The sequence below is a fragment of the Mastacembelus armatus genome, chromosome 8, assembly GCF_900324485.2.
Source record: "Mastacembelus armatus chromosome 8, fMasArm1.2, whole genome shotgun sequence".
NCBI classification, from domain to species: domain Eukaryota; kingdom Metazoa; phylum Chordata; class Actinopteri; order Synbranchiformes; family Mastacembelidae; genus Mastacembelus; species Mastacembelus armatus.
This window is the reverse complement of record NC_046640.1, coordinates 6837227-6862147: the sequence shown is the minus strand read 5'-3', so window position 1 is coordinate 6862147 and position 24921 is coordinate 6837227. Positions and strand designations below refer to the sequence as shown.

At 41.0% G+C, this 24921-nt stretch overlaps 3 protein-coding genes across 3 annotated transcripts; 2 read left to right on the top strand and 1 right to left on the bottom strand.

The window, feature by feature from the left end:
* The first annotated feature begins 2690 nt into the window (after window positions 1-2690).
* Window positions 2691-13769, top strand: LOC113141486 (calpain-15-like). The gene is made up of 12 exons (XM_026325925.2): window positions 2691-2851; window positions 6081-7161; window positions 7477-7685; window positions 7865-8048; window positions 9819-10042; window positions 10131-10256; window positions 10705-10857; window positions 11502-11663; window positions 12389-12609; window positions 12932-13077; window positions 13235-13413; window positions 13592-13769. Exons 1-12 carry the CDS (start codon window positions 2691-2693, stop codon window positions 13767-13769), a joined length of 3024 nt encoding a protein of 1007 aa, XP_026181710.1.
* Window positions 13770-15721: 1952 nt separating this feature from the next.
* Window positions 15722-20951, top strand: LOC113141487 (E3 ubiquitin-protein ligase CHIP-like). Its single transcript, XM_026325926.1, has 8 exons — window positions 15722-15874; window positions 16580-16789; window positions 17109-17307; window positions 17917-18082; window positions 18177-18264; window positions 18504-18560; window positions 18725-18841; window positions 19523-20951. The coding sequence occupies exons 2-8, from the start codon at window positions 16670-16672 to the stop codon at window positions 19646-19648; spliced, it is 873 nt and encodes a 290-aa protein (XP_026181711.1). The 5' UTR covers window positions 15722-15874; window positions 16580-16669; the 3' UTR covers window positions 19649-20951.
* Window positions 20952-21001: 50 nt separating this feature from the next.
* jmjd8 (jumonji domain containing 8) lies at window positions 21002-24710 on the bottom strand. The gene is made up of 9 exons (XM_026325927.2): window positions 24477-24710; window positions 24098-24193; window positions 23838-23886; window positions 23407-23503; window positions 23201-23269; window positions 22883-23002; window positions 22380-22447; window positions 22082-22216; window positions 21002-21440 (listed from the first exon to the last, which is right to left on the bottom strand). Exons 1-9 carry the CDS (start codon window positions 24584-24586, stop codon window positions 21360-21362), a joined length of 825 nt encoding a protein of 274 aa, XP_026181712.1. The 5' UTR covers window positions 24587-24710; the 3' UTR covers window positions 21002-21359.
* Between the last annotated feature and the right edge of the window lie 211 nt (window positions 24711-24921).

Here is a 24921-nt window from a genome sequence, read left to right as displayed (position 1 = left end):
GCTATTTTAATACTGAGGTGGACGGAGTAAGAGTATCGTTAACATCCAAGCCATGTTTACTTTATTTTACGGTATAAACTAATGTTTTTAAAGAATATCACTCATTCATGCACTGAGCCTTTTATTACACGGTGGTTATGGTCAGTCCGCCTTTATTTGCTGGGATGTGATTTGTACTCAGGACAATAAAAACAAACATCCTGTATTTAGGCAAAGCACTTAAATGTACAGATCTGCAAATAAAAGCTATGGGATCAGGGTATATAAAAATTAAAGTCCTACAGTAGTTTCACTCAGATCTTTACAGGCACAGACATTATTAGTGGTGACCTCAATAAAAATAGATATAATAGTATTAAAAGTGTATATTTTACAAGCTTAATAAAGAAATGAGGTGATCCATGTTTTATTCCTGATGCAATTTATTTCAGCCAAGTAGTTCAAACAAAGCACCAAAAGCCTTGGCTCTGTTCTGGATTTGGGAATCTATCGAATGAGACACTCCTTCTTTTTCCTACTAGCAATTTAATAATAATATATATTAAGGTCATAATACTACAGCAGTGTTCATATGACCAACTCCAGCTGTGTCTGACTTCAAAACACTGGTTCATAAAGGTGTCCAGTGACCCAGACACACACCACATGACTGAATCCACTGGGTCCACACTTTAGTTCATAGCTGCATATCATACCATTTTCTTTGTCCTGGAGGTGTCTCTCTCTAAAGATGTCATCAGTGAAATACAGGCAAAATATCACAAAAATAAATGGAAACCCTCTCTTTATAAAAAAAATAAAGTAACATTGAAATAAACCATTATTTCCAAGTTAGTGTGACCTGCTCTGGGCTGTAAAATTATTTTCTCAATTGTTTATTCTATAATGTTTTAATTAATGCTGAGAAATTACAATTTCTCAGTCAGTGTCGATTCACTCTGCTTCCCTGTTTTGTGCAACCAGCCGTCACGTTTTATATGTTTGTGTGGAACATTATTGACACAATCATTATCAAAATAATTGCCACTTACATTTGAGTGTGTGAGTGTCAATTAACCGATTAATGATTTGTGCTCTTTTTTGAAAGACACTAAATATGTTTCCACATTGTTACACAATTGGGTGATTTGTGATTGATTGCTATTGCAGATGTCAAATGTTATCCAGTGAAATGTTGTCTGCCCACAGTGCCTACTCATTTTGATTTATGTATGTTTTTATTACCCAGCCAATGTAACCTGTGTTGGTTAATCGGGATTTTATTTTGAATTGCTGGCAGAGGAAGAGTTTTGTATTCCCTGAGGCTTGACAGTGATGGTGAGAGGAGACCAGCGGTGAATGTGCATATCACTGCTTAAATGAAAGAGGATGCAGCAAGATCTCAGCCAGTTAGCAGGAATATTCACTCGGCTCTTGCACAACCCGTTCTCCCTGCAGTCAGGTAGGTCCAGCTCTCCACGGTGCTGCTGTCTGTTTTCATATCCTCGTGCTCTTCTGCAGTTTCTCATTCAGCCACCAGCTGTACTGCAGGTGCACATAGGTTACCTAAAGTCTATGTGAACTTCAGTATCAGCAGGGAAGCATCTGCATTAGGTACAGAGAATTTCAACTGGGTGAATATCTTTCTAAATGCAGAACACACAGAGTAGTTATCGCGTGTGAGTTCTTGAAATTTTAATTTATTTATTTATTCAGAGACAAATAGAAGGCACACTGGAAAACCAGACAAAGGAGACAAATGATATTTTATATTTATTTCATATAACTAGTGGGTTTTGGTAAAGAGCATGTATCTTCTTATCAGCGTGTTCTTGTCCTGAGCATTTGAAGCTGGAGCTCCTGAGATTATCAGACAGATTTTAAGTCCTTGTTCAAGGACATAAGTGTAGACAGAACAGGCAGGGAGCTGAAGCGACCAGATACCAAAATAAGCAATGTTTTATATCTGCATGTGCCATGTGTGACTGCTGAAAGAGTTACATTAACAGTCTGAGCAGCACAAAACATGCTCTTGGCTTGGAGTCAAGTGAAATTAAAATACCGACTGACATCCTTTGATATTTTTTGCCCAAAATATCAATTTTCAATTGTAGGTTAAATTACTGCATTATGACAATACGAATGTTTAATTACAAAGAAATATATCAGCGATCTCTCATATTGTTCATTGATATAATGTTTTAGTGATTACATATTTATTGCAATATCAATGAGACTATAAAAAACTGCTCATGACAAGCAGTGGAAGATTTTTAAAAAATAAAAAAATAAAAGTAATAGTACACCAGTGAAGGTAATAGTACACCAATGAAGTAATTCTCAATTTCAGGTCCTAGGTTTCAAAATTTTGCTTTAGTAGACTTCATCAACAAACTCACTGAACTTAAAGTATCACAAACAAATGAAGCTAAGTTTCTCCTGTCAGAGTCTTATTTTGGTGGTTAATTATTATGTTGTAGCTAAATTAACTTGATTTTTATATTGTCTGTAACAATGCATCACATTTAGAAGTGGTATATTATTTTGTAAAGTTGGCCTGTCTAATAACAATATGCAGTGCAGTACAAAGTACAATATGATGTGTAATATGAGTAATGAGCAAAAAAACCTATAAGCATTTCCACCAATTTAAGTTACTCTGCTTCCTCATCTTCCTCCCACAGGGCCCGTCCACCTGAGTAAGCAGCATTATGGGAAGTTCCACCTCCTCCCTTGTTGAAGAGGCTGAGGGTGAAGGTGCACCCCGGGGTGCCGCGATGCCCCCTTCTCCCATCATGGGATGTCTGAGGAGCAGCCAAAGCACCTTCATCCCTCGGCAGCTTCCCAGACCCAGCAGGCACAGAGAGCGCAGGTAAGACTGCAACCAGGACTGTAAACCTGTTGCCTTCAGGCCACTCAGTAACAAGTAATGTAGTGAGAAAACAGGCCCAATTCCAGGGGATTCGGAAAACTCACAGCATTGGGCTCCATGATGCTCCTCATGGACAATTTGAAGAGCAGGAATAATTGGATATTTCAGGGTTTCCCAGAAGAAATTCAGCAATAGTGTTTTTCCCAGACATGTACAACATGAAAATGTGTCTTTGGAGACCTCTGTAGAGGCAGGTGAGGAGGAGATAAAGCAGCGCTCCATAAAAAAAAAATTCAGCTCCCACACATAGTCAGCGCTTATGGTGAATGTATTTAATAGTTGTGTTCTAGTCAAGGGACATTAATCAGGCATTTCAGTGTGTGTGTATGTGTGTGTGTGTGTGTGTGTGTGTGTGTGTGTGTGTGTGAACACTTTGTTTCTGACACTGATGCATGTTTCTCAGATTCTGCAAAGTGAATGTAGGAAATGATCAGTCACTCAGTCACATCTTGATGCAGCTCACCTCATTACCAATGTACAAGCCTGATTAAACCATCGTAGAACCACTGATTGTTTCTGCCTGAATCTTAATAAGCCTTATACCATGTCTTGCAAAAATGTAATATTTTCTTCAGATGTTAGCAGAACCACTCTTTATACTGCCCATAGTTTACCACAGAAAGCCCTGTATTTGCTCCTGAGGTCTAATATTTTACTTAACACGTTTCATCGAAATGTGTTCTGCTTGGTTTGTCTGTGTACCCACAATCATGGCTCAGCTTCCTGCACTTGAGCTGACTTGAATGTGTAAATTCAGCACTTTACCTGCAGGCTCGGATCCCTCTTCACTGCAGACCCTGTACCAGTTCCCACTCTATCTCACCTTTGCATTAACAAGACTCATGTACTTCATTTCATTCTCCTGTGGCAGCGGCCAGCCACAGATTCATAGCGTTGCCTCAGACTTGGAGGTTCAAACACTCATCCTAACTGACACACACTTTACCATGCACCCTGGAGGTCACAGTCCATTTAAGCCCATGTAACTACATTATATATAAAAAGCACAGATGCCGTCCTAAGATTACTTAACCGTACTCCCCAGTTGAGGCTGTGTCCATGGGAATCACAAAGAGAATTGGCAGAATATTGACACAGCTTTCAGGCCATCAGCCCTGGACAGAAATACATCTCAGTAGTAGTCGCAAATGGCTTTTGTCCATGTTCCAGAAATGAGGGGGGTTCCAGGTTTTGCTTTTCAAATGTACCCAGATAACTCATAAAATGTGTTTCCTGGAGCAGGACCCAAAGTCATCTTCCTGTTCTGACCAAATGTTAAAGACTAGCTTCTTTGACACCACCTTGTTTCTTAATTCTCTGTTTAAAATGATGAATGATTGTGATAATTTATTAATACCTTTTGGCCACACATTGCACCTTCAATGTGATAGTTGATGGAGTGGATATTTAATTTATATTCTATAGTTATGTGGATGTCCTCAGCTCGAGTGTGTGCTCGTGAATATTTCATAAATTGGTCGATAAAATAGCCTTTCCGAGTTTTGTTCAAATCTCTACATATTAATTATTAGTGCATCTCTGTCTAAGGTATTGTCTATATTCTGCCCAGTATAAGCTTTTTCTGCTGCCACATTGTCCCAACCTTGATCAGACTGTGCCAGCCAGGAGTCGAGTTACTCACTGACAGGAAATGTAATGCTGTTGGGGAAATCCCTGATGATTGGACTGTAGACGACGGTCTGGAAATGCACACATGAGCTTTCCAAAGGAACCTCAGATGTGCAGATCATTCTACATTACATTTGATACATAGAGATCAAAAGAACTTTGGTAAATTGTATAAAAGGATATAAGTGGACTATCAGGGATATCTGATAAAGTAAAATAATATTGATGAAGCTGCACAAAACATAAGCTATTAAGAAAATGTAAAATCCGAGTTCCAGCGATTTAGCAATGTTGTTTCTCATTTGTTTCCAGATGTTGATTATAATTTCTAAACACTGTCGAATTCCCTTTTACACCTTCTCAGCATCACCAGGTGGAGATACAACAGCAACCTTGTCCACTGAGGCAAATTTTTGATTTGTGATATTAGGCCATATAATTGACTTGAAATCAGAATGAGCAGAAAGACTCTAAATGCATCTTCTTTTCTTGTGAAGGTAAAAGACATTTAAAAATATATATATATATATATTTTTAAAAGATGCCTTGGCAGGCATCATTATACCTGATTACATTTGACTAAAATCTCCTAACACACATCTCCTGTACATTAGTTACAGCTAACAGATTTGAAGCTGCAAAAAGTTTAGTTTTACTTGTGAATATTTTTAATTTAACTCTGCGGACCTTCACAATCATTCAAATCCAAATGTAAAAATAACTTGCTGGACATTGACTAAAGTAAAGGCAAAACCCACCCAATCAAAATCTTTAGACCCCAAACTACCTGATAGAGTGCAGTGTGACACAGTCGGACAACATATTTCTGCTTCGTTTATTTCCACCAGGTGTAGAGGCTGAGCTCTGCATCACAAACACCTGCATCTTAAAGTTTGCACTGCAGTAACCGCCGGGCTGTACTGGAAGTTTCAGGCTTAATGCCAATCTACTTAGTGTTGAAGTTAGAAAATGTGGGCCAGCTTCTACGTAGATGTCCCAGCGGCTCCTGCAGTCTGAACTTCTCCCTGGGTGCCATAGCACGGCTAATGTTTTATATAACTGTTTTATAGATGAGGCCTGTGAGCACAATGAGCATCATAAATCTCGTGTAATGGTGATTTGGTATCTAATTTCATTGTGTTACGAAGAACTGAAAACTCTGCACATATTGGAAGCTGTGGTTGAACAGCTGGGAGAGTACATGAGGAAGAAGAGAGTCTCTGTGAGGGACCCCTTAAAGAAGAGTTTATGCAGTTAGTGTGGTGTAGTGGTGCATCATTTCCATATTCATGCATTTAAATTTTCTCTCCCCAGCCACCAGAGAAAGTGCAACTGCTAATGTACCCATTAATATCTGGTGTTTCCTTCCTTTGATCTCCTGGGATTTTGCAAGCTGAAAATATTTCTCCTGTTTTTGCTCTAAACCCATTGTTCATGCAAACTATATGTAGGCTATATATTAGAAAGAAAGCCATGACATGGCCTACAATCTAAAATAATGTGTGAACTAGTGTGATGAAATATTGTTTATTCTCTTCAGTTTCTCGTCCGGTTCGATGCCCATGCAGACGAGCCAGTGGGCTTGTGGCTGCTGTACTTTCCTGAACGCAGCCGGTGCCTCCCGCTGCTCCATCTGTGAAGCCCCTCGGAGAAGATCCGATCTCCGGTGGATGTGGCATGGGACCAGCAGGGAAGATGGCCATTGGTCCTGCCCACGATGTACACTGGCCAACTCCCCCCACAGCCTGTCCTGCTCTCTCTGTGGCTACACTGGATCAATTGACTCATCCTCAGACCAGCCCCGGCCTCAGCGCTCTAGTAGCTGCTCCGGCCCCCTGAGGCTGTCTTTGACTGAGCCGTGCAGGCAGCAAAACAGAAAACAGCCAGAAGATGCCGATAAACCCAGCCTGGCCTGGGATTGTTTGAGGTGCACTCTGCAGAACACTCCTACCTCCATGTCCTGCTCTGCTTGTGGCGGACCACGCAAACTGTCTCTCCCCCAGATCCCTGCTGAGGCCTTGCTCACACCTGAGGTCTGTGATCAGACAGCAGCACAACAACCAGAACCTAAAGCAGGAGCGCTTTCACTTTCCATATCAACCAGAGGAGAGTGTTTGCCAGTGGAAGCTTCATATCTGAACACAAACTCCTCAGTGCTCAGTGTGTCTTCAGGTCCTAATAATGTAGTTCCCTGCAGTCGCAGAGAAGTGCCACCTCCAGATGTTTGCCTCAGTCAAGCACATAACATAAGTCCTTCTCCTTCAACACTGGCTGTTGCACATCTGTCTTCCCAGCCAGAGCTCCTGCCAGGCAGACGGCTCAGCACCCTTAAGGAGGAAATGTCACCTCTGTCACCTGCGTCAGATGCCTCTGTGACGTTTCCTCCTGGCGTGCTCCCCGATAACAGGACAGAGGGGTGGTCGTGCCCAGCGTGCACTCTCATCAACAAGAGCCAAGCAAAACACTGCCTGGCCTGCCACACTCTTCAGAAACATGTCACACAACTTAAACCAGCGCTGTCCCCGAGGAGGAAGGAGAGTATGCTGGTGGAAGCGCTGCGACAGAGTGATGAAGGAGAGGCCAAAGAGCTGTGGGAGAACATCGTCAGCTTCTGTAGAGAGGTTTGAGTCCAGCTCAGACTGTGCACTACGATAACCTTTTAAACTGCTCAGAGTTACCAAGTTACTAGTTTGCATGTTGTAGCCAGTAATCTGTAGAATAAAATTGTAAAAAAAAAAAAAAAACGCTAGGATACGGTGGGGTAATTCTCAAACAAGGGATTTTGAGTACTGACCAGAAAGGGTGTATGTCTGGTTTCAGAATGAAATGAAATCAGAGGTTCTTCAACACATTACGATGAAATTGGTTTTTGTTTGTTATGCTACAATCACATTTAGTTTGTATTACTATCTGGAGGTGTCGCCCCTTTATTTCAGAACTCAGTGACCTTTGTGGATGACAGTTTCCCTCCTGGTCCAAAGTCTGTGGGCTTCCCCATGGACGACAGTGTCCAGCATCGGGTCAGAAAGTGGCTTCGACCCCAAGAAATCAACTGCTGCACCTTTAGAGACCGCGGGATAAAGTGGTCTGTGTTCCGCACACTTCGCCCATCTGACATCCTGCAAGGCCTTCTGGGTAACTGCTGGTGAGCTGAATCAAATAGGGTGTTCAACTAAAAACACAAAGTACACAGTAATATGTGACAGGCTCTGCTCAGCTATTTTGCACATCAATACATCTCGATGAAACAGGTAAAGCAAATTACACTAAGGCCACATAGATAACAGTAAATTGTCAGTACAGTGTCAGTCTTTTGGAGAACAGGTTCCTGAGTGCCTTGGCTGTTCTGGCTGAACGTCCCGAGCTGGTGGAGAAAGTGATGGTGACCCGCTTGCTGTGTGCAGAAGGAGCCTATCAGGTGCGTCTCTGCAAAGACGGCTCGTGGACCACAGTGTTGGTGGACGACATGCTGCCTTGTGATGAGAATGGCCACCTGCTCTTCTCTCAGGTGAAACACCCAACAAATCGTATGTCAGACATGACACAGATGAACCAGTGGGGTAGTGGTGTCTCAGTGGGGTACTGCATACAAACTGTGGCTTCAAGTAGAAAAAGTACTCTGTACATGTGTGTACTGTACTTAAAATTAAAGGTACTAGTATTTTGGTTGAGGATTTCCATTTTGTCCAACTTTATGTAATATTTTACACAGAAACGATAAGTTGATAAAATATGACACACTTCCTGGATTTCACCACTCAAGGGTCCATAAAATAGTTCCAACTAGCTGCCCTCACTTTAATGCATCAGTAGTAATAACCCGTAACACAATACAGCACTTACGCTTTTCAATGGACAGTTTTTACTTGTAATGGATTTTTTTTATTGCAATGTTGTTTCTTCCTGAATGTGAATACTTCCTCCACCACACATCCCTGTGTCTGCTGGTGTAATGTTGTTATCTGGCATGATTTTTGCTGCACTGTCTCCTTTAAAAACAGCAAGTTTCAAGTTTCAAACAGCATCATTATGTTCACTTTAAGGTTTTGTTTGAACTATGGGACTTACGGGTTATGGAACAACACGGACACAGACTTTTGTTCCCTGTGTTTGTCCTTCAGGCTCTGCTTCTCCACAGACTTGGTTTTGTTGGGGTCCTTAAGTTGTTTGGGGGAGGCAGTGTCTTAGAGCCTAAAGTCAGTGAACAGTTTCACAGTACGGTAAACACCACAGATTACTGCACGATTTACACTGATGTGTATGTGTGGTTATTTTTAGATAGGTATTCAGTAAATCACCTTGCCTAGAGGTGGGTACACTGTGTGTTGTATAGCTGCGAATACAGTGACAAATCTTTACATCATTGCTCTAACAGTTGCTGTGCAAGTGGAAAACTTATTTATCAGATGGTGTGTTACTACTACTTCAGTGTTTATCGCTTATTTCAACAGAGGCAATGTACAGGTCATCTCAGGTTTTGATGTGGCCTAATATTGATAGTATCTTAACAGTAAAACAAAAAAAATGAAACAAGTTTTGCAGTGGCCTGTCCATAAGGCCTCCCAGGATGCCACAGCACCCACTGAGGAAACTGCTGCTGCACCCACCCAAAAGAACAAGGCTGTGTTTTGCTTCAAAACAATGTGTGGAGTGAAAAAGTAATTGCCAAATAATTGCTAAGTCTTCAAACGTATGATTTTTTTTAACTTGGTTATTGTTTCACTAATGCAAAAATACATGGATGCCATTATCAGCAATTCAGTTTTCTCATGTTTAGACAATGTGTAAACAATGTCCTTGTAATGAGTTAGATAAGAAGCCAGGATTTCTCATTTTTCATTAAACTTTCATTTTTATTTAAAGTTTTTCAACTATATGAGACTCATTGGGTTTTCATAACTGCGGCTAATACAACTTTAACCAGTTATCTGTGCTTATGATGTATATTTGCCTTTTGTGTGTTTCTTAACGCAGCGACACTTCAGCACTCCCCATACTGTATCATCACAACTTACCGTCATCCAATTTTCTGTCATTAAGATTCATCATTGTGACCTAGTTCAGTCTCAACTATGATTATTGTGTAGAAGAGAAGTGGAAACTTTGACTACATATTCTCCACAGAATTATATATTGTACCTTAAAAATATTGCACCAGCCATCCTTAGATTGAAGCGCAAGGGCAAGATTGCTCTGCCCTTCACAGATGCATGTTTAAGCTGAGGTACAGAAGTTAATTAACTTTTTAATCCTTTTTAACCTCCTTGTTCCTCTTCAGGCCCAGCGGAAGCAGCTTTGGGTGGCTCTGATAGAAAAGGCCTTGGCCAAGCTCCACGGTTCCTATTTTGCTCTTCAGGCGGGTCGCGCCATCGAAGGCCTATCCACGCTGACCGGGGCCCCCTGTGAATCGCTGGCCCTGCAGGTCAGTGCCACCAACCCCAAGGAAGAGCCCATCGACACAGACCTCATCTGGGCCAAAATGCTGAGCTCCAAAGAAGCAGGGTAAGTCTGGGGGTGGTGTGTTTCTAAATTGGGCGCGTTGCCTTGTTCATACGTTAATATTTACCCTAACTGTGTTTTGTGCTGCCAGTTTTCTGATGGGAGCATCTTGTGGAGGAGGTAACATGAAGGTGGATGACACAGAGTACGAGTCTCTGGGTTTACGTCCTCGTCACGCCTACTCTGTCCTCGATGTGCGGGATGTTGACAGACACAGGTGAGAATACAAGCCATTTACCTTATATAGATTTTACACCAACAGAGAAACCTGTTTAAAGAGGGTTATAATCTGGAGTGACATAGAAGCAGGGTGTGTTGCCACATTTTTATGACATTGTTGGAATATACTGAGTGAACAGATTGACAGCAGAATAGTGGGTTACGCTGCAGGAGGTTTAAGAAATTCCTGTGAACACTGTTTTTCTTCTTTTTCTGCTGCGATGTCAAGCTGAGCACAGCTTCTGATCTCCACACTACAGTGCTCTACTTTAACCCAAATTAAAATGGCTGTACAATGCTAACTCACAGTATGTTACTAACTGGCATCCTTCATGTGAAACCTGACTGTAGCTGAGAGACATAATAGATACATGCACTGTGTATACTTTATTTGAGATGGCTAGAGTGCAGCTGATGTAGTATCTAACACCTGCTGTCTGCTTCAGATTATTGCAGCTGAGGAACCCGTGGGGTCGGTTCTCCTGGACCGGGCCCTGGGCCGACGACTGGCCAAACTGGCCTCCACACCTGAAGAGGGAACTGTGCACCCAGCGAGCTGAGGATGGCCTGTTCTGGATTGACTTCTGGGATTTCATCAGGTATTTCAGGAAGACTGTGTGTGATTTGATTTTCTGTGTGTAAACGATTCACATGAAGACACTGAACCTAAAAACAGAACCTGAAATAGAAAATTTTATTGAAATTTAGAGAAGCTGTCTCTGTGCAAAGTAAGCTCATATGTATGTAGAGTCTAAGTGTATAAACGAAGGGCTTGATTGGCTATAACTCATTCATACCAACATTCAGGTTCATTATCATTGATTGTAACAGTATGAATAATTTACTGTAACAACTAATTTTTCTTTTCACTCACACCTGTAATAAACATTTTGTGTATTACAGTGTATTCTTGTGTATTGCCCTCCCTAATAATGAGCTTATTTATTGATGAGAAAGATGATGTCTTAATAATGAGCTTATTTATTGATGAGAAAGATGATGTCTTAATAATGAGCTTATTTATTGATGAGAAAGATGATGTCTTACAACCTGTTTCTCCATAGATTAATAATCTTTCCAATTGTGGATTTTGTCTGATATAGTCAGATTTTTTACCTTGTCAGAAAACAAGAAAATGCATTGAAAGAACAAATATAGAACAAAAAGGCCAGTAAAGTGCCATATTGTGTAGATGTGTTCATGTGTTGACACATGTCTGTGAGTGTGTGTCTGACCCTGCCAGGTACTTTGACTCAGTGGATATTTGTAAGATTCATTCAGACTGGCAGGAGGTTCGGGTCCCGGGCGTTTTCCCTCAGGGAGCCGACGTCCCAATGACGGTGGTTTCGATCACAGTGCTGGAGAGAACAGCTGTGGAGCTGGCTTTATTCCAGCAGGGCAGCAGGTAGAGTGACAGTCACAGTCCAACGTGATCTGTTAAGGTATAATTATAAGCGTCATGTAGGCCACACTCGAGATACATCTCTTCAATGCTGTAGCTGTAACTGTACATCAGGGTTATGCTGTGCCCAGCACATCAGGAGTACCATGTGGAGGCAAAATGAACTGATTGGACTTGGACTGTGTGTTTTTATTTATTAGTGAACTTCACACACACCCTGGTGTCACCACTCTTTGCCTTTTGAACAGCATGATGTCTGCACACAGTTGTTCAATTTTCTTGTTCAGTAGGTTGTTCCAAACATCTCAAAGAACCTGCCACAGCCCTTCTGTTGATTTAGCCTGTCTCAGTGTCTTCTATCTCTTCATGTGATCCCAGACTGACTCCATGATGTTGAGATCCGATCCTCTGTGGGGGTCCCACCATCTGTTGCAGGACTCCTTGTTCTTTCTGTCTCTCAACATAGATCTTAATGAGTCTGATTGTATATTTCGGCTCATGAATGCCTCCATGATGTATCAATAATTCATAAGAATCTAAACATCTAAAATGTTTGCACAGTACTATTAATATTTGAAATTTAATTATATCATAACTATACTATAGTATAGTATACCTATACTAGGCTTTTTTTTGTGTTGTTGTATTTTGTGTAGTTGGTTGTGTATTTTACTGGCTGTATTACTCTAGACATCCTAATGTTTCCTCCATATCCTGTGTGTTTCCAGGCGATGGGACACAGCAGAGAGCCACCTGTTGGATTTGTGTGTGCTGGTGTTTCGGGTGGCCTATGACAGCTGCGGGACTCTGACGCTGGGTCGTCTGCTGGCTCACAGCCGACGCTCTGTGAGGAGATTTGTCGGCTGTGACGTCATGCTGGAACCGGGCGAATATGCCGTACTGTGCTGCGCCTTCAACCACTGGCACAGCACCGTCACAGATGGGACAAGTAAGTAACAAGGAACCAATATCAGGTTGACTTTTAGAGATAAGGATGACCTCTTTTTAGTTATACATAGCCTACACTCAGCAAAACTCACATCGCACCAGATTTTACCGCTCATTACTTTAAATGTGAATTCTTAAGGAAGAGGCTGTAAAATAAAATTGCACATAAAGTAAAAACAATAAAGAAAGACAGGGAGTTTGTGAGTAGGTATAAAACAGATTTACTGTATAACCTTCCTTTTTGCAGTGATAAATACATAGAGCCGTACATAATTCTGTCTTTATGCAGGTTGTGTTAATAAGCCACCGTTGTGTGTTTTCAGCGAGCTGTGGCCGATCAGAGGCGCCTGGTTACATGCTGGCTGTCTACAGCTCCAGGCTGGTGATGGTGGAGCAAGTAACAGCTTCCAACACAACCATTGCCGACGCCGTCATCCAGCTGACAGAAACCAAAGGAGAGAGGCATGAGGTAATGCTGAAAGTCTGACATTTAACCCTGTGACCAAATCACATTGTCCAGGTCTCATATCTTCAGGTGGTCATCAGACTATTTAAGTAGTAAACTAGTTGATATGTCTGTTTTGAACTTTGTGCTGAGGTGAGCACTAACCTGGCGTGTGTGTCAGGGGCGGGAGGGGATGACCTGCTACTACCTGACCCATGGCTGGGCCGGGCTCATCGTCATGGTGGAGAACAGACACCCCAGACACCACCTGCATGTGTCCTGTGACTGCAGCGATAGCTTCAACGTGGTGTCGACACGCAGCAGCCTCAAAACTATCGACAGCATCCCTCCTCTACACAGGTTCACTGCAACACACATCACATCCCAAGCCAAAGCTCCATTAAAAATTACTGAGGAAAAAAAAATTAAGATGTCTTTGTTTAAGTTGTTTTAAAAATAAAGATTAGTTTATAACAGAAAGCAGAAGAAACGATGCTGCAGCAGTGGACTTCAGGTGGCTTTGTTCATTTGCTCTCAGACAGGTGCTTGTGGTTTTGTCTCAGCTGGAGGGAAATGCTGGATTCTCCATCACACACAGACTGGCTCATCGTAAGGCTGCCCAGGCTTCTCTGGGGAACTGGAGTCCCTCCAAGGCAACGCACAGTCCTGCTCTGAGCCCAGAGACTGCAGGTCTGCATCAGCCTCGACCCCTCTGAATGCTGACCGGGAGCTCCACAGCCAGTCAGTGAAACTGGGAGGAATCAGATGATAGACCTGTTCCAGACCCTACAGATGAGGTCAGGGGATCTAAACATGGAGACACTTTCTTTAGAGGAACAGCCCAACATTTTGGGACTAATGCCTGTTGATGAAAACAGGTTTATTTCCCAAAAATGTTGCCTGGTTTTGCAAAGAGAGCATCGTATTTAGTGAGCAGACAGGCAAGTAGCTGATTGCTGTTTCACTCCTACAGACATTTTTTGCAGCCAAAACTCCTCAGAGACAGAAATAATCTCACTTGTTGATTCCAACATTAAAACGAGGAACAAAAAGCCATGCAGCTGTGGCTACGTTACACAGTAAACTACAGTAAAGACAGACGTGTAACAGTTTGCTTCACTCTGCCATAGAATCATTTTTAATCTGAATATTAAATGAACAGTTCTCGTAGGGACTTGGTAGAAAGTAGCAGAAAACAGTTCATTTTCTATTCTGTGGATGTTTTTTGTGGCTTACAAGTGAGATAATTGACGTCTGTCATCAGAGCAAGTCTGCCTCCAAGAAATGTCTGAGCCAATCCAGAAGTTGCACATCTCTTCAGACTCTTTTAGTGAACACATGATGCACTTTAGATTTTACATTTCAGATCACAGGATGGTCTTCAGGTCCAAACTGTCCTAATTGCACTGGTGATAGATAAACAGAAGTTGTTACCTGAGTTGTGTCGTAACTGGCTGCCAAGACTATTTGCAGGAAAATCTCAAACATGGTATTTATTCACCTCAGTGTTATTCATTTATACTGCAGTCTTTAAACATGTATGATGTTTAAAGTGAGCCGCTGTGTGATTGCACTTTCTAAATTTTAAACTATGCTGCATTCCCATGGTGTTTTATTTTAAAGATGTTTTAAAATATATTAAAACCTATAATATTGTATTAAGAGAACATGAAAACTATGCAAATGTTTGAAAGCTGTAAAGATGCTTCTCAATTAAAACACATATAGCTCTTCAGCTGTGGCTGATCTGTTATATTTGTGAGATTAAGAATTAAGAATTGTATGAATTTTGTTGTGATTAATGTGTTACATTTGGTCCATGTTCTAAACCTCCTGCTCTGCCTCATCCCAAGTTTCTTTCTGAGATGTTGAGATCACACAGACCATCAAATGTATATTTATAAATGTGAAATTTTTATCATAATGTTAATAAAGTCTTAAGGGAAATGGTATTTTATTATTATTATCCTTGTTGTTTTGATTGTATACATAAAAGTTCATCCATCCATCATCTATACCCGCTTATTCCTAACCAGGGTCACAGGGATCTGCTGGAGCCTATCCCAGCTCTCTTTGGGTGAAAGGCAGGGGTCCACCCTGGACAGGTCACCAGTCCATCACAGGGCCACATAGAGACAAACAACCTCACACACTCACACTCACTCCTATGGGCAATTTAGAGTCACCAATCAACCTGACATACATGTTTTTGGACTAATTATTACATTTTTAATGACAAAGTAAAAACACATTTCTAAAGATTATAAATAAATGTGCTGGCCCTCAAAGGCAAATTGTTTCAGGTTTCAAAAAATCAGCTACAATAGTGTAGTGTCAGTCAGTTGTTGTTTTCCTTTTCTATTTTTGTTTTGTTTTTAAGCTTTTTTTCCAGTCCATTTATTTCTCTACTCAATTATTAATTACATTTTATTTCTGGCTCTGAAATCACAAACCAATCAGTCCATTAAGATAAGAACAATCCAAGTTATAAAGTTGTACCCAAACAATTTTGCATCCAATTATATTTCTTCTTTACCTGTAACAGTTGTACTAATAAAGGTTATGTAAGTTTAATTAAAATTAATACATTTTTAATTCATATTCAAAACGCATCTTCAATCAATTAAAACGTGACGTCGGTCGTGTTTCCTGATGACGCGTTTTACGTCACCGATCAAAACCAAAACATCTGTTGGCTGCATCAGTACAACTAGTCGCTAGCTAGTTAGCCACCGAGCTAATTTACATGACACCTGCTCATTCAGTTTAACATTTATAAATAAAACCCGCAGTTTCTTCACAGTCTAACAAACAACTCCAGGTATGTGCCTCTAACAGCGAGACGTGCCGCTAGCTTAACGTCGTCTGCGTCGCATTATAGTTGACACGTTCTGCACAAACTAATATAATCAGCGTTGAGGTTACATCGGTGTGTTAACTAACTAACTAACTAACTAACTTCTAAAAAACACACTGACCCTGCGAACCACTCGGAGATTTAGGACCAAATCAGAAATGACACGGCTAATAGAGAGGACGACGTTAGCTGCTACGTTAGTTACAATTAGCATCGACTGGGTGTTTTCTAGATGGTTATTATCACTAACCCTTGTCGGGGTCAGCAGTGAAACACAATGGACATACATCAATTAAAAGAAAGCCATGATCCACGACAGCGACATGCTGTTGGAGAAACTCCATAGGTCAGAGCCACAGACAAAATTACACAGCTGTTTCCTTACACTAAGAACAGCTCCTACTGAATAGTAACCTGAGCTAAATGTATGAAATATACGGATTGTCCCTTTAAAAGAGCGCCGCCTCAAATAGTAATATATAAAGTCTGAATCTGTTAAACACGATGGTTAGTTTGAGTATCAGTGCATGGATCAAGGTGCTGTGTAAAAACACTTTAAGGTACTGAGATATTACTGTTTCTTCACTGATAAAGTTTAGCCCAGTGATTACCTTTGTTATTCATGTATAGTTATTAATGTCATTATTCTGTTTTGTTGTTGTGTTTCAGTGTGTGTCCTGCCTGTTGGATCTCAGCATCACGATAGGGAAGCAAAGTGAGCAGGCAGCTGCCAGCGGTGCAGCAGGCCTGGTGGACAAAATGTCAGAAAGTCCAGAGAAAAGCGCTTCGCTGTCGGCTCAGGAGCTGAAGGAGCAGGGCAACCGCCTCTTTCTGAGTCGCAAGTACATGGAAGCTGCTACCTGCTACAGCAAAGCCATAGTAAGGGCCGAGTAAAGGCTCCATTGCAGGGGCCCAGCTCCTGATTAGTGATTACATACCATGCTGGAGTTTTTAATGCTAAAGTTATCTCTGAGAAAGATTATTATGTTGCACTGACTGGTTATATAATGTGGTTATTAAAACATCTGGTCAGTATTAGGACAACATTGACCCTCAGTATTAAATGTGATCTGAAATACAGTGAATGAAGTTGTATTGAGTTGAGGTTTTATAATCGGTACCTGGAGAGAAAATGTTGGACCAGTACAACCATACATATGGATCCATACATCCATATTTAGATATCTTTCTGTGTTAGACCCACAGCCCCTGCATCCCAGCGTACTACACTAACAGGGCGCTGTGCTACGTGAAGCTGCAGCAGTACGACAGAGCTCTGGCAGACTGCAGACATGCTCTGGAACTGGACGGCCAATCGGTCAAAGCTCATTTCTTCATGGGCCAGTGTCACCTGGAGATGGAGAACTATGACGAGGCCATTGGCAACCTGCAGAAAGGTACCAGCGATGATGTTCACCAGTTAGGCTTTAACCATGTAAGCTTGCTATGTGCTGCTGGGCATGTAGAGTGTAGTGGATGTTTCAGAGCTTGTCTGAGGAACATGCAGCTGCTCACTGTTGCTGGAAAACCGAGCTAAAAATAGCACAGAGGCTGCACTGCTCCATAAAGCTGAGGGGAACTGCAGATGAGAGCACAATAAATTTAAATCCACCTTGGTAGATAAAGGTGATAATAATACAGGAGGATTTCCACCTGGATTGAAACCTGAAGAAGAACCAGGAGACATTTGTCACCTAATGTATTGTAGAACATTGTCATTCTGGGAAAATCTAAAATCATTAAACTGACGGCCAGAAAGTGACCTCTGAATGACCTGGTTTTCTGTATTAATTGTTTTTAAAACATAATCTGATCTTGAATTTGCAAGTACAGACAAAGACAGTGTGCAGCTGGGTTCGGTACAGTCCAGAGACAATCTGTAGAGTTTTGCTAACAAGGCTGTTGCAGTATTATGGGACACCTGGTAACTTGTAATGTTTTGCACACACCTTGTAAGGAATGTGGTGACAGACAGGATTAAACTAACACGTAGTTTGTTTTTCTAGCTTATAACCTTGCAAAGGAGCAGCGGCTGAACTTTGGCGACGACATCCCCAGTGCTCTGAGGATAGCTAAGAAGAAACGGTGGAACAGCATGGAGGACAGGAGGATCAGCCAGGAGAGCGAGCTGCACTCCTACCTCACCGGACTCATCCTGGCTGAGAAAAAGAGGCAGGTCAAACCCACAGAACTTTGAAATAGAGCTCTTGTGTCAAATCTCACTTTTCTTCTGTAACTTATTCCTGTTCTGTGTCTGTCTCCACAGAGAACTGGAGGGTGCCAGACAGAATCAAGAGGACATGTCTGATGACAGCAGAATTCAACACATCCTGAATGAGATCCACACAAAGCATGTACGTTTTTAGTCCACTAAACAGTGAATTTTAAATTGATTTGTTTGTGGCTAAAAGATTAAGGAGATCCAGCTGAGCAGTGATGAGTTTAAAATGTCTCACAGAAATTTACTTTGCTTTTTGATGCCTTCGTGAGCGTGACATTCACTTCCTCTTTTAAATGTCGAGCCACTCATCAGTTTCATTATTGCATGATATTAATGAGTAAATTCTGTTGCCTGTTTGATGTTTTTCCACAGGACAAGTATCTTTCTGACATGGAGGAGCTGTTTTGTCAGGTAGATGAGAAGAGGAAGGTTAGTGTTGGTGACTCTCTTAAGGAATCTTCAGACAGACAGATCAGACTATGAATGTTTTGGAAATCAACATGATATACAAAAGCAAAATGAAGCTGACATTCAGCGTAAGTTGTAATGTGAAGTTTACTTTCTAAAGATTGTTTTTGTTGTGTGTTTGACAGAAGCGTGAGATCCCAGACTTCCTGTGTGGGAAGATCAGCTTTGAGTTGATGAGAGAACCGTGTATCACTCCCAGCGGTGTCACTTATGACCGAAAAGACATAGAAGAACACCTGCAGGTATAAACATCCTCCAACTCTGTGCACGAAACCACCTGTGCACAGATATTCTGCATTTACAATAATCTTCAGTTTCATCAGAGCATGGCAGCATTATATGACACGTATGAAATATGATAGATGAAAAAATCATGCAGCAGTAATTACCTGTAATGATGTAGAGTGAGTAAATAAGGTCTGACCTCACACTGCATTTCTATGGCAGTCAAATCAGTTTCCTCTAAAACTGCTCAGTTACAACAGGTTTCATCTAATTTGGCTTTTCTAGAAGCTTTTCCATAACATGTCCAGCAATTCTGAAGCCTTTTGTTGTGAAAAGTGAGCCAAAGCACCTGCAACATATTCCTTAATATTCCTTTTTAATGATTGCTCCTGTCAATTTAAAATGACATGAAACTGATAAAACAAATCTAGACATTTGAGAGTTTGAAGGAGGCGAGCATTTTGTAATTTTGGTACGATTTATATGACTCTACCGAATAAATGTTCAGGAAATGTTTCAGAAATGTGAAAATAGAAAACATGCACCTTCTTCAAGAAAGGTATTAGATCAATTTAATAAAATGTCCAATGTGTTTTCATTGTATTTAGTGTAACTTGGCACAAATGCCTGCAAGCTGGTAGTCATGAAACGATTTATACAGTAAAATAACCCACACAACCTGGTTCCTTCTCTTTCAGAGAGTTGGCCATTTTGACCCAGTGACACGCACTCCACTGACCCAGGATCAACTCATCCCCAACCTGGCCATGAAAGAAGTCATTGATGCTTTTATTTTGGAGAATGGATGGGTGGAGGACTACTGAACAGTGAAAGGATAAAGAGAAAGTCCTGTTGATACTTTAAGTCAATGTGTTCAGGCTGCTGCTCTGTCACTGGTGTCGTCAGTGGCGGCCACCAAACATCAGCACAGAACATTTCTCTTTTCTGTGCTTTGAGCAAAGGACAAATAGAACACAAAGCAAAATCGCTTGAGTTCACCGTAAGTTCACATCTGCACACGTAATTTAAAGATTTCCACAAAATGTGTTTTGTGTGTAGAAGATTTGCTCAGCTCTGGGTTGGGTTGTTACTGGATTTTGACAAAAACTACAGATATCTGCAGCAAACAACTTTGGCTGAAACGTTTGTGGTTAGCTGATGCTGAAATGTGTGTTTCTAAGGCTTTAAAAGACATTGACAGTAGATTTAGTTTAGCATCTGCTACGATGAAGCTTTCATGTCAAACTTGGCACATGACAATTAAAAACTATTGAATTCATCAGTTGAACAGAAAATTCAGCTAAACCAGTCAAACACCAGGTGACAGAGCAACAGCCTCTTGATTCAGTTGTGTTTGTTCCATTTGTACCAGTTTGCTCCTTTTTATTGGGACCAGTTAACTCTCAACTCCTCCCACATCAGCTCTTCTGTGTGTGTGAGAATCTTTTAATCTACTGAGTTTGTCTCAGTCTGAAAACCGAGCTTTTGCTTTGTGGAATTGATATAACACAATCTGAAGCAAACATAGCCATAAAAAAAAAACAGCCGAACATTTAGTTTATTAAATTTGTAGAATATGGCTCTTCCTCATGTCACACCAAGTTTATTTAAGATCTTCTTTAAAAGAATCAAGCCAGAATATTCACTTCTTCCATTCAAAACAGAAACAGGCTTTTCATTGTCAGGGGAACTGGCTTGAGATCCCAGCGGAAGTGGAAAATCAAGCTAGAATTAGATCCAATAGAACCGAATGGCAAACAGAGAATTTATAGGCCAGACATGTAATATGACAATACCTTCACTGGTGCCAGGGAGTGTTTGTGTTTGTGCTCATATTTAGCTCATTATTGTAAATCTGTTCACTTTGTATTGTTTTTGTGGAATTACTGAATCAGCAGCTGCCTATGGGGGGACACATATGCATGGCTTGATTAAAAATAACCCATTGTCAGTTAATGTGATAATCCATGCTGTGGCTCTGAGAATCAACACACTACAATCAGATTGCTGACATTGTGTGCACTTGTATTGCATTATTGCCTATGAAGCCACAAAGTAAAGACGGAGAAATTTTTGTAAATTTTTTTTAATAAAATTAAACATCAGGCATCCATTGCTGAAAGGACACAGACTGGACCAAACATTTTCTTTTATTACTTCATGTGTTCAAAAGACTAATCAAAAATAATTAGTCCATTTGTTTATGCAGTGATCCCAGTGTAGACGTGACTGAAATGGTCCACATTGTGTTATCTGTGATGCTATTTTTGTTTTTGAGTAGCTCCTCTGGTTATAAAATACACAGTATATCATTAATTTTATTGATGTTGAAAAACAAAACAAAACAAACAAAAAAATGTTTTTGTGGTACAGACCCAAAATATGACCCCCCCTCCCCAAAATGTCAAGATTTAAGACAGGTCAGAACAGTGGTCCTCCAGGTTCACATGTAGTCCTTTGTTGCTGAGCATTTGAGTCCCCCTTCTCCTGTCAGCCATCATGAGATCATTAAAAAAAAAAAAACTCCTGCAGAGCTCAGCCGAGGAAGGTGGAGATAAAAACGCTGGTGTCCAAGTTGAGGGTTGCGTGCCACCAGCGGTCAGGGAAATACAGCACCTGAGGAAAAAAAAATCCAGACTATTAGTTTGTGTTCATTCTGTCAGTTTTAACTAGCTTGTTGTAATTATGGCTTTGAGCAGCAAAGCAGTGACCAGGTTCCAGTTTAGTCATGGAAGGAAAAAGTTTTAGTTCAAAATCAAATTTTTTTACCAAGTTCAAACTGGCAAGACCTTTTCAACAAAGTCAAAATTTTTTTGATGGTGGCGTAACTTTTTTTTTTCACCCAAGCCTATGAACAGACCCCAGAATGGCTGACAGTGTGTGAGGAGATCAGTGTGAGATGTTTTTGAGTCTTAAACTAGACAAAATGTGAGAAACGTCCCAGGAGAAAACCTCCCTCTAAGCTCAGAGTGCAGGTGTTTGCATCTCGCTTGCATTTTATGAGGTGCTGGATAGTTTTGAAGTGTAACTGGTGAGAAAGAAATGACTTTAAAGATTTTTCTTTTTTGGTATTTGCCTGTATTTCATAGTGACAGTAGAAGCACAGACACATTGTGTGTATAGTAGTAACCACGAGTTAAAAAAAAAAAAAACTTTTCCAGGGGATATAAACTTACAGGAAAAGTCAGAAAACTATAAAACTACGATAATATCCGATGTAATTGTGACACAAGCCAAACCACACTGGGTGTTCCTACCTCTCCAGGTCTGATGGTGCACTCTAATGGGGCCTCGTCCTCGGGGAGGTAGGGGTAGGTTTCTGTCACCCAGGACAGGGTGGTGTGGTTCGGGTGGAAATGAGGCTCCTTATCAGGCGGGTAGAGTAACCAACGCTGTGGGTGGAAAAATGACAAGTTGTTGAATTCCTGATATGTGACATCTGTTTTTTTTACTCTGGATTATCCACTGATGGGTTCAGCGAGGACCAACCTGATGCGATTCAGGATGTGATGCATGATAAACCTAAATGACAAGAAGGAAACAAAAGAGTTTTACCTTTCTGCCATAGATAACCTCTGAATAACCAGGGCCGTGCCAGTGAAAGGGCACTCCTGTTCCAGGACCTGTACACAGGAAAAGTAGGTCTGAGGGTCAGAGCTACTGCTTGTCCCTCTCATCATATCATTAAATGTAAGATGTGATTTGATCATTTCCATTGTGTCAGTGTGAAGTTACACTCCCTGATTTAATAAAACACACACACAACCTTTTATAAATAAATAAATATTTGGCAACACTTTATGTTACATATGTTGTTTCCTAATTATTTCTTGAACATTTACTGATAAAAACCATGTTGTTTGGTTCTAATTACATAAAAAAACAAATCATTTTAGTCTGTTAAATTCTATTTAGTCTATTAAAGTGTAGTAGAAAAAAACTAAAATGAAATGAGAATCCATCTATCCAGTTTTCTGTCTTTCTCTCTTTAGGCTTCATGGCCTTATTTCCACGTCTTTATTTGAAACTGGAGGGACTCGGCCCAACAAACACACGACCTGCGATCCCAAAGCTGTACGCTCCGCTGGTGTGTGGCAGGACGTGCGGCGGAGGCTGGTAGTGCTGAAACAGACTCTGCCACTCGGTGAAGTTGTTGTCTCCAAAAAAGTACAACGTGTCTGTAGAAGACAGAGACACGGATTCATTAAGATGAAAAAAAAAAAAGTCAACTGGAGATATAATGTCTGTAAGATGAGGGAAGACATGAGTTTTCCATGTTTTTGTTGAGGGAATGACCTTCCCACCAGGGGCAAAATATCTACTGTATCTCATTCTTTTGTAACTTCCTGCTCTTCTTAGATGAGCGTTTAACTCACCGCTGCCGAGTGTCTCTGGAGACTGTGGTGTCAGGAGAATATCCACATACTCCCGGAAAGGGACGTCCACTGAAAGAGATTAACAACAAGCAGTCAGTAAGTGGTTAGCAGTCAAAAAAACAGAAAGTAAGAAAAGAAAATAATACAGTACAAGGATTATTGTCAGGCTTTGACAGCAGAGCCTGATGAGTGTTGGACATGCATACCTTTCCTGTAGGAGTAAGTGTTAGCTGTACTGAGCCTCACTTTCCGGTCGCCGTATTCTTCCAGTAAGCTCGACCTGGAGCACAGTAACTGGAATTCCTAAAACAAAGTCAGTACATTGTTGTTTAACTCCAGGGTGAATGTGTCAGGACAGCTTGTGTTGTGTTTGTCAGCTTTACCAGTGTAAAGTGGAGTAGCTGTAGCCCTTTTTCTACAGTGTAAACAGTTTATTTCTAATTAAATGGACTAATTTAAGTTAAACTCAATCAAAAATGTGTCACTGTCCTGATACCAACAGACAGTCTGCACATGCTGCATGCAGTCAAGGGAAAATCCATCCTATACTTCACCTTAATGATTTTAAAATGTTATTAAACAACAACAGCTGCATAAAAATGTTTGTAATAATAATTAGTCAGATGCTAAAGATTACCGTGTTATCAGTCAGGCCTCTGAGGATGACCGGTCTGCTGTATGCATATCTGGAAATGGAAAACAACCTTAGAGCTTCTCTGTTTATTTCACTCGGCTACAACACATGATAAACCCACAATAATGAACAATATTAAACTCAAAACCTAAACACAAATATACATCTCGGCTCCTCATATTAGACCTGCCCAAATGATGTGTCTTCCCATACAGAACAGCAGATATTAAATGGACATAAATGTGTTTATTCTTCCCACATGCCTTTCAATAAACTGCTGATACGAGAGAGAAGAACCGTCCAGCACATCGATGTTACAGGGACCTTCATCCTTTAGTCTGAAATCTGAATCGAATGACCTGAACACAGACACAGACATGTGAAGTTGAACAAACCATCCAGCCTATTTCTTTTTCCTCTTGATGGTTCTTGTTATGATCATATTGCCTCTTTTCTTTATAATATCCTCACAGGTTTGGTGACGATCAGTCATCAATACAGGTAAAGTTATCGCTGGTGAACTAGGCGAGATTTTGCAGGTGGCTCAGACATTTTCACAGGAGGTTTAGAAAATATGAACTGCAAACTTCTGATAAAATACAATAACCTCATTATATTTTACTGCTGAGTGTGAAAACTCACCAGCCTCCTCCGGCATCGGACCGCTCCTCTGCCTTCAGTGCGATAATAATGAGGCATATTAGAGCAGAAAACTGTGCACATGAGTGAAACACTGTCTTATTATATTCCATTCAAACCCGGCAGACACAGTTTAACTCGGTTCAGAAGAAAACACGGTGTTTGAGGTGAAGGTCTCCGATAATCACAAATCTTCTCTTCCTGAAAATGATCCAATCAGAAAACACCACATTCATCTGACCGCTGTGCTGCGTTCAGGGTACATGGGACCTGCTATTCTCCGTCCAGCCACTAGATGTCCACGGACATCACAGTCCAGGCTCTGTCACCAGACTTTCCCCTGGTCCCAGTTTCTTCCTCATTGTCACAGCTCTTCGCCTGGTTTTGATGTGGACTCCGGTTCTTCCCACACTTCCTGGTTCCAGTCCCTGGACCTTTCCTTTCCCGC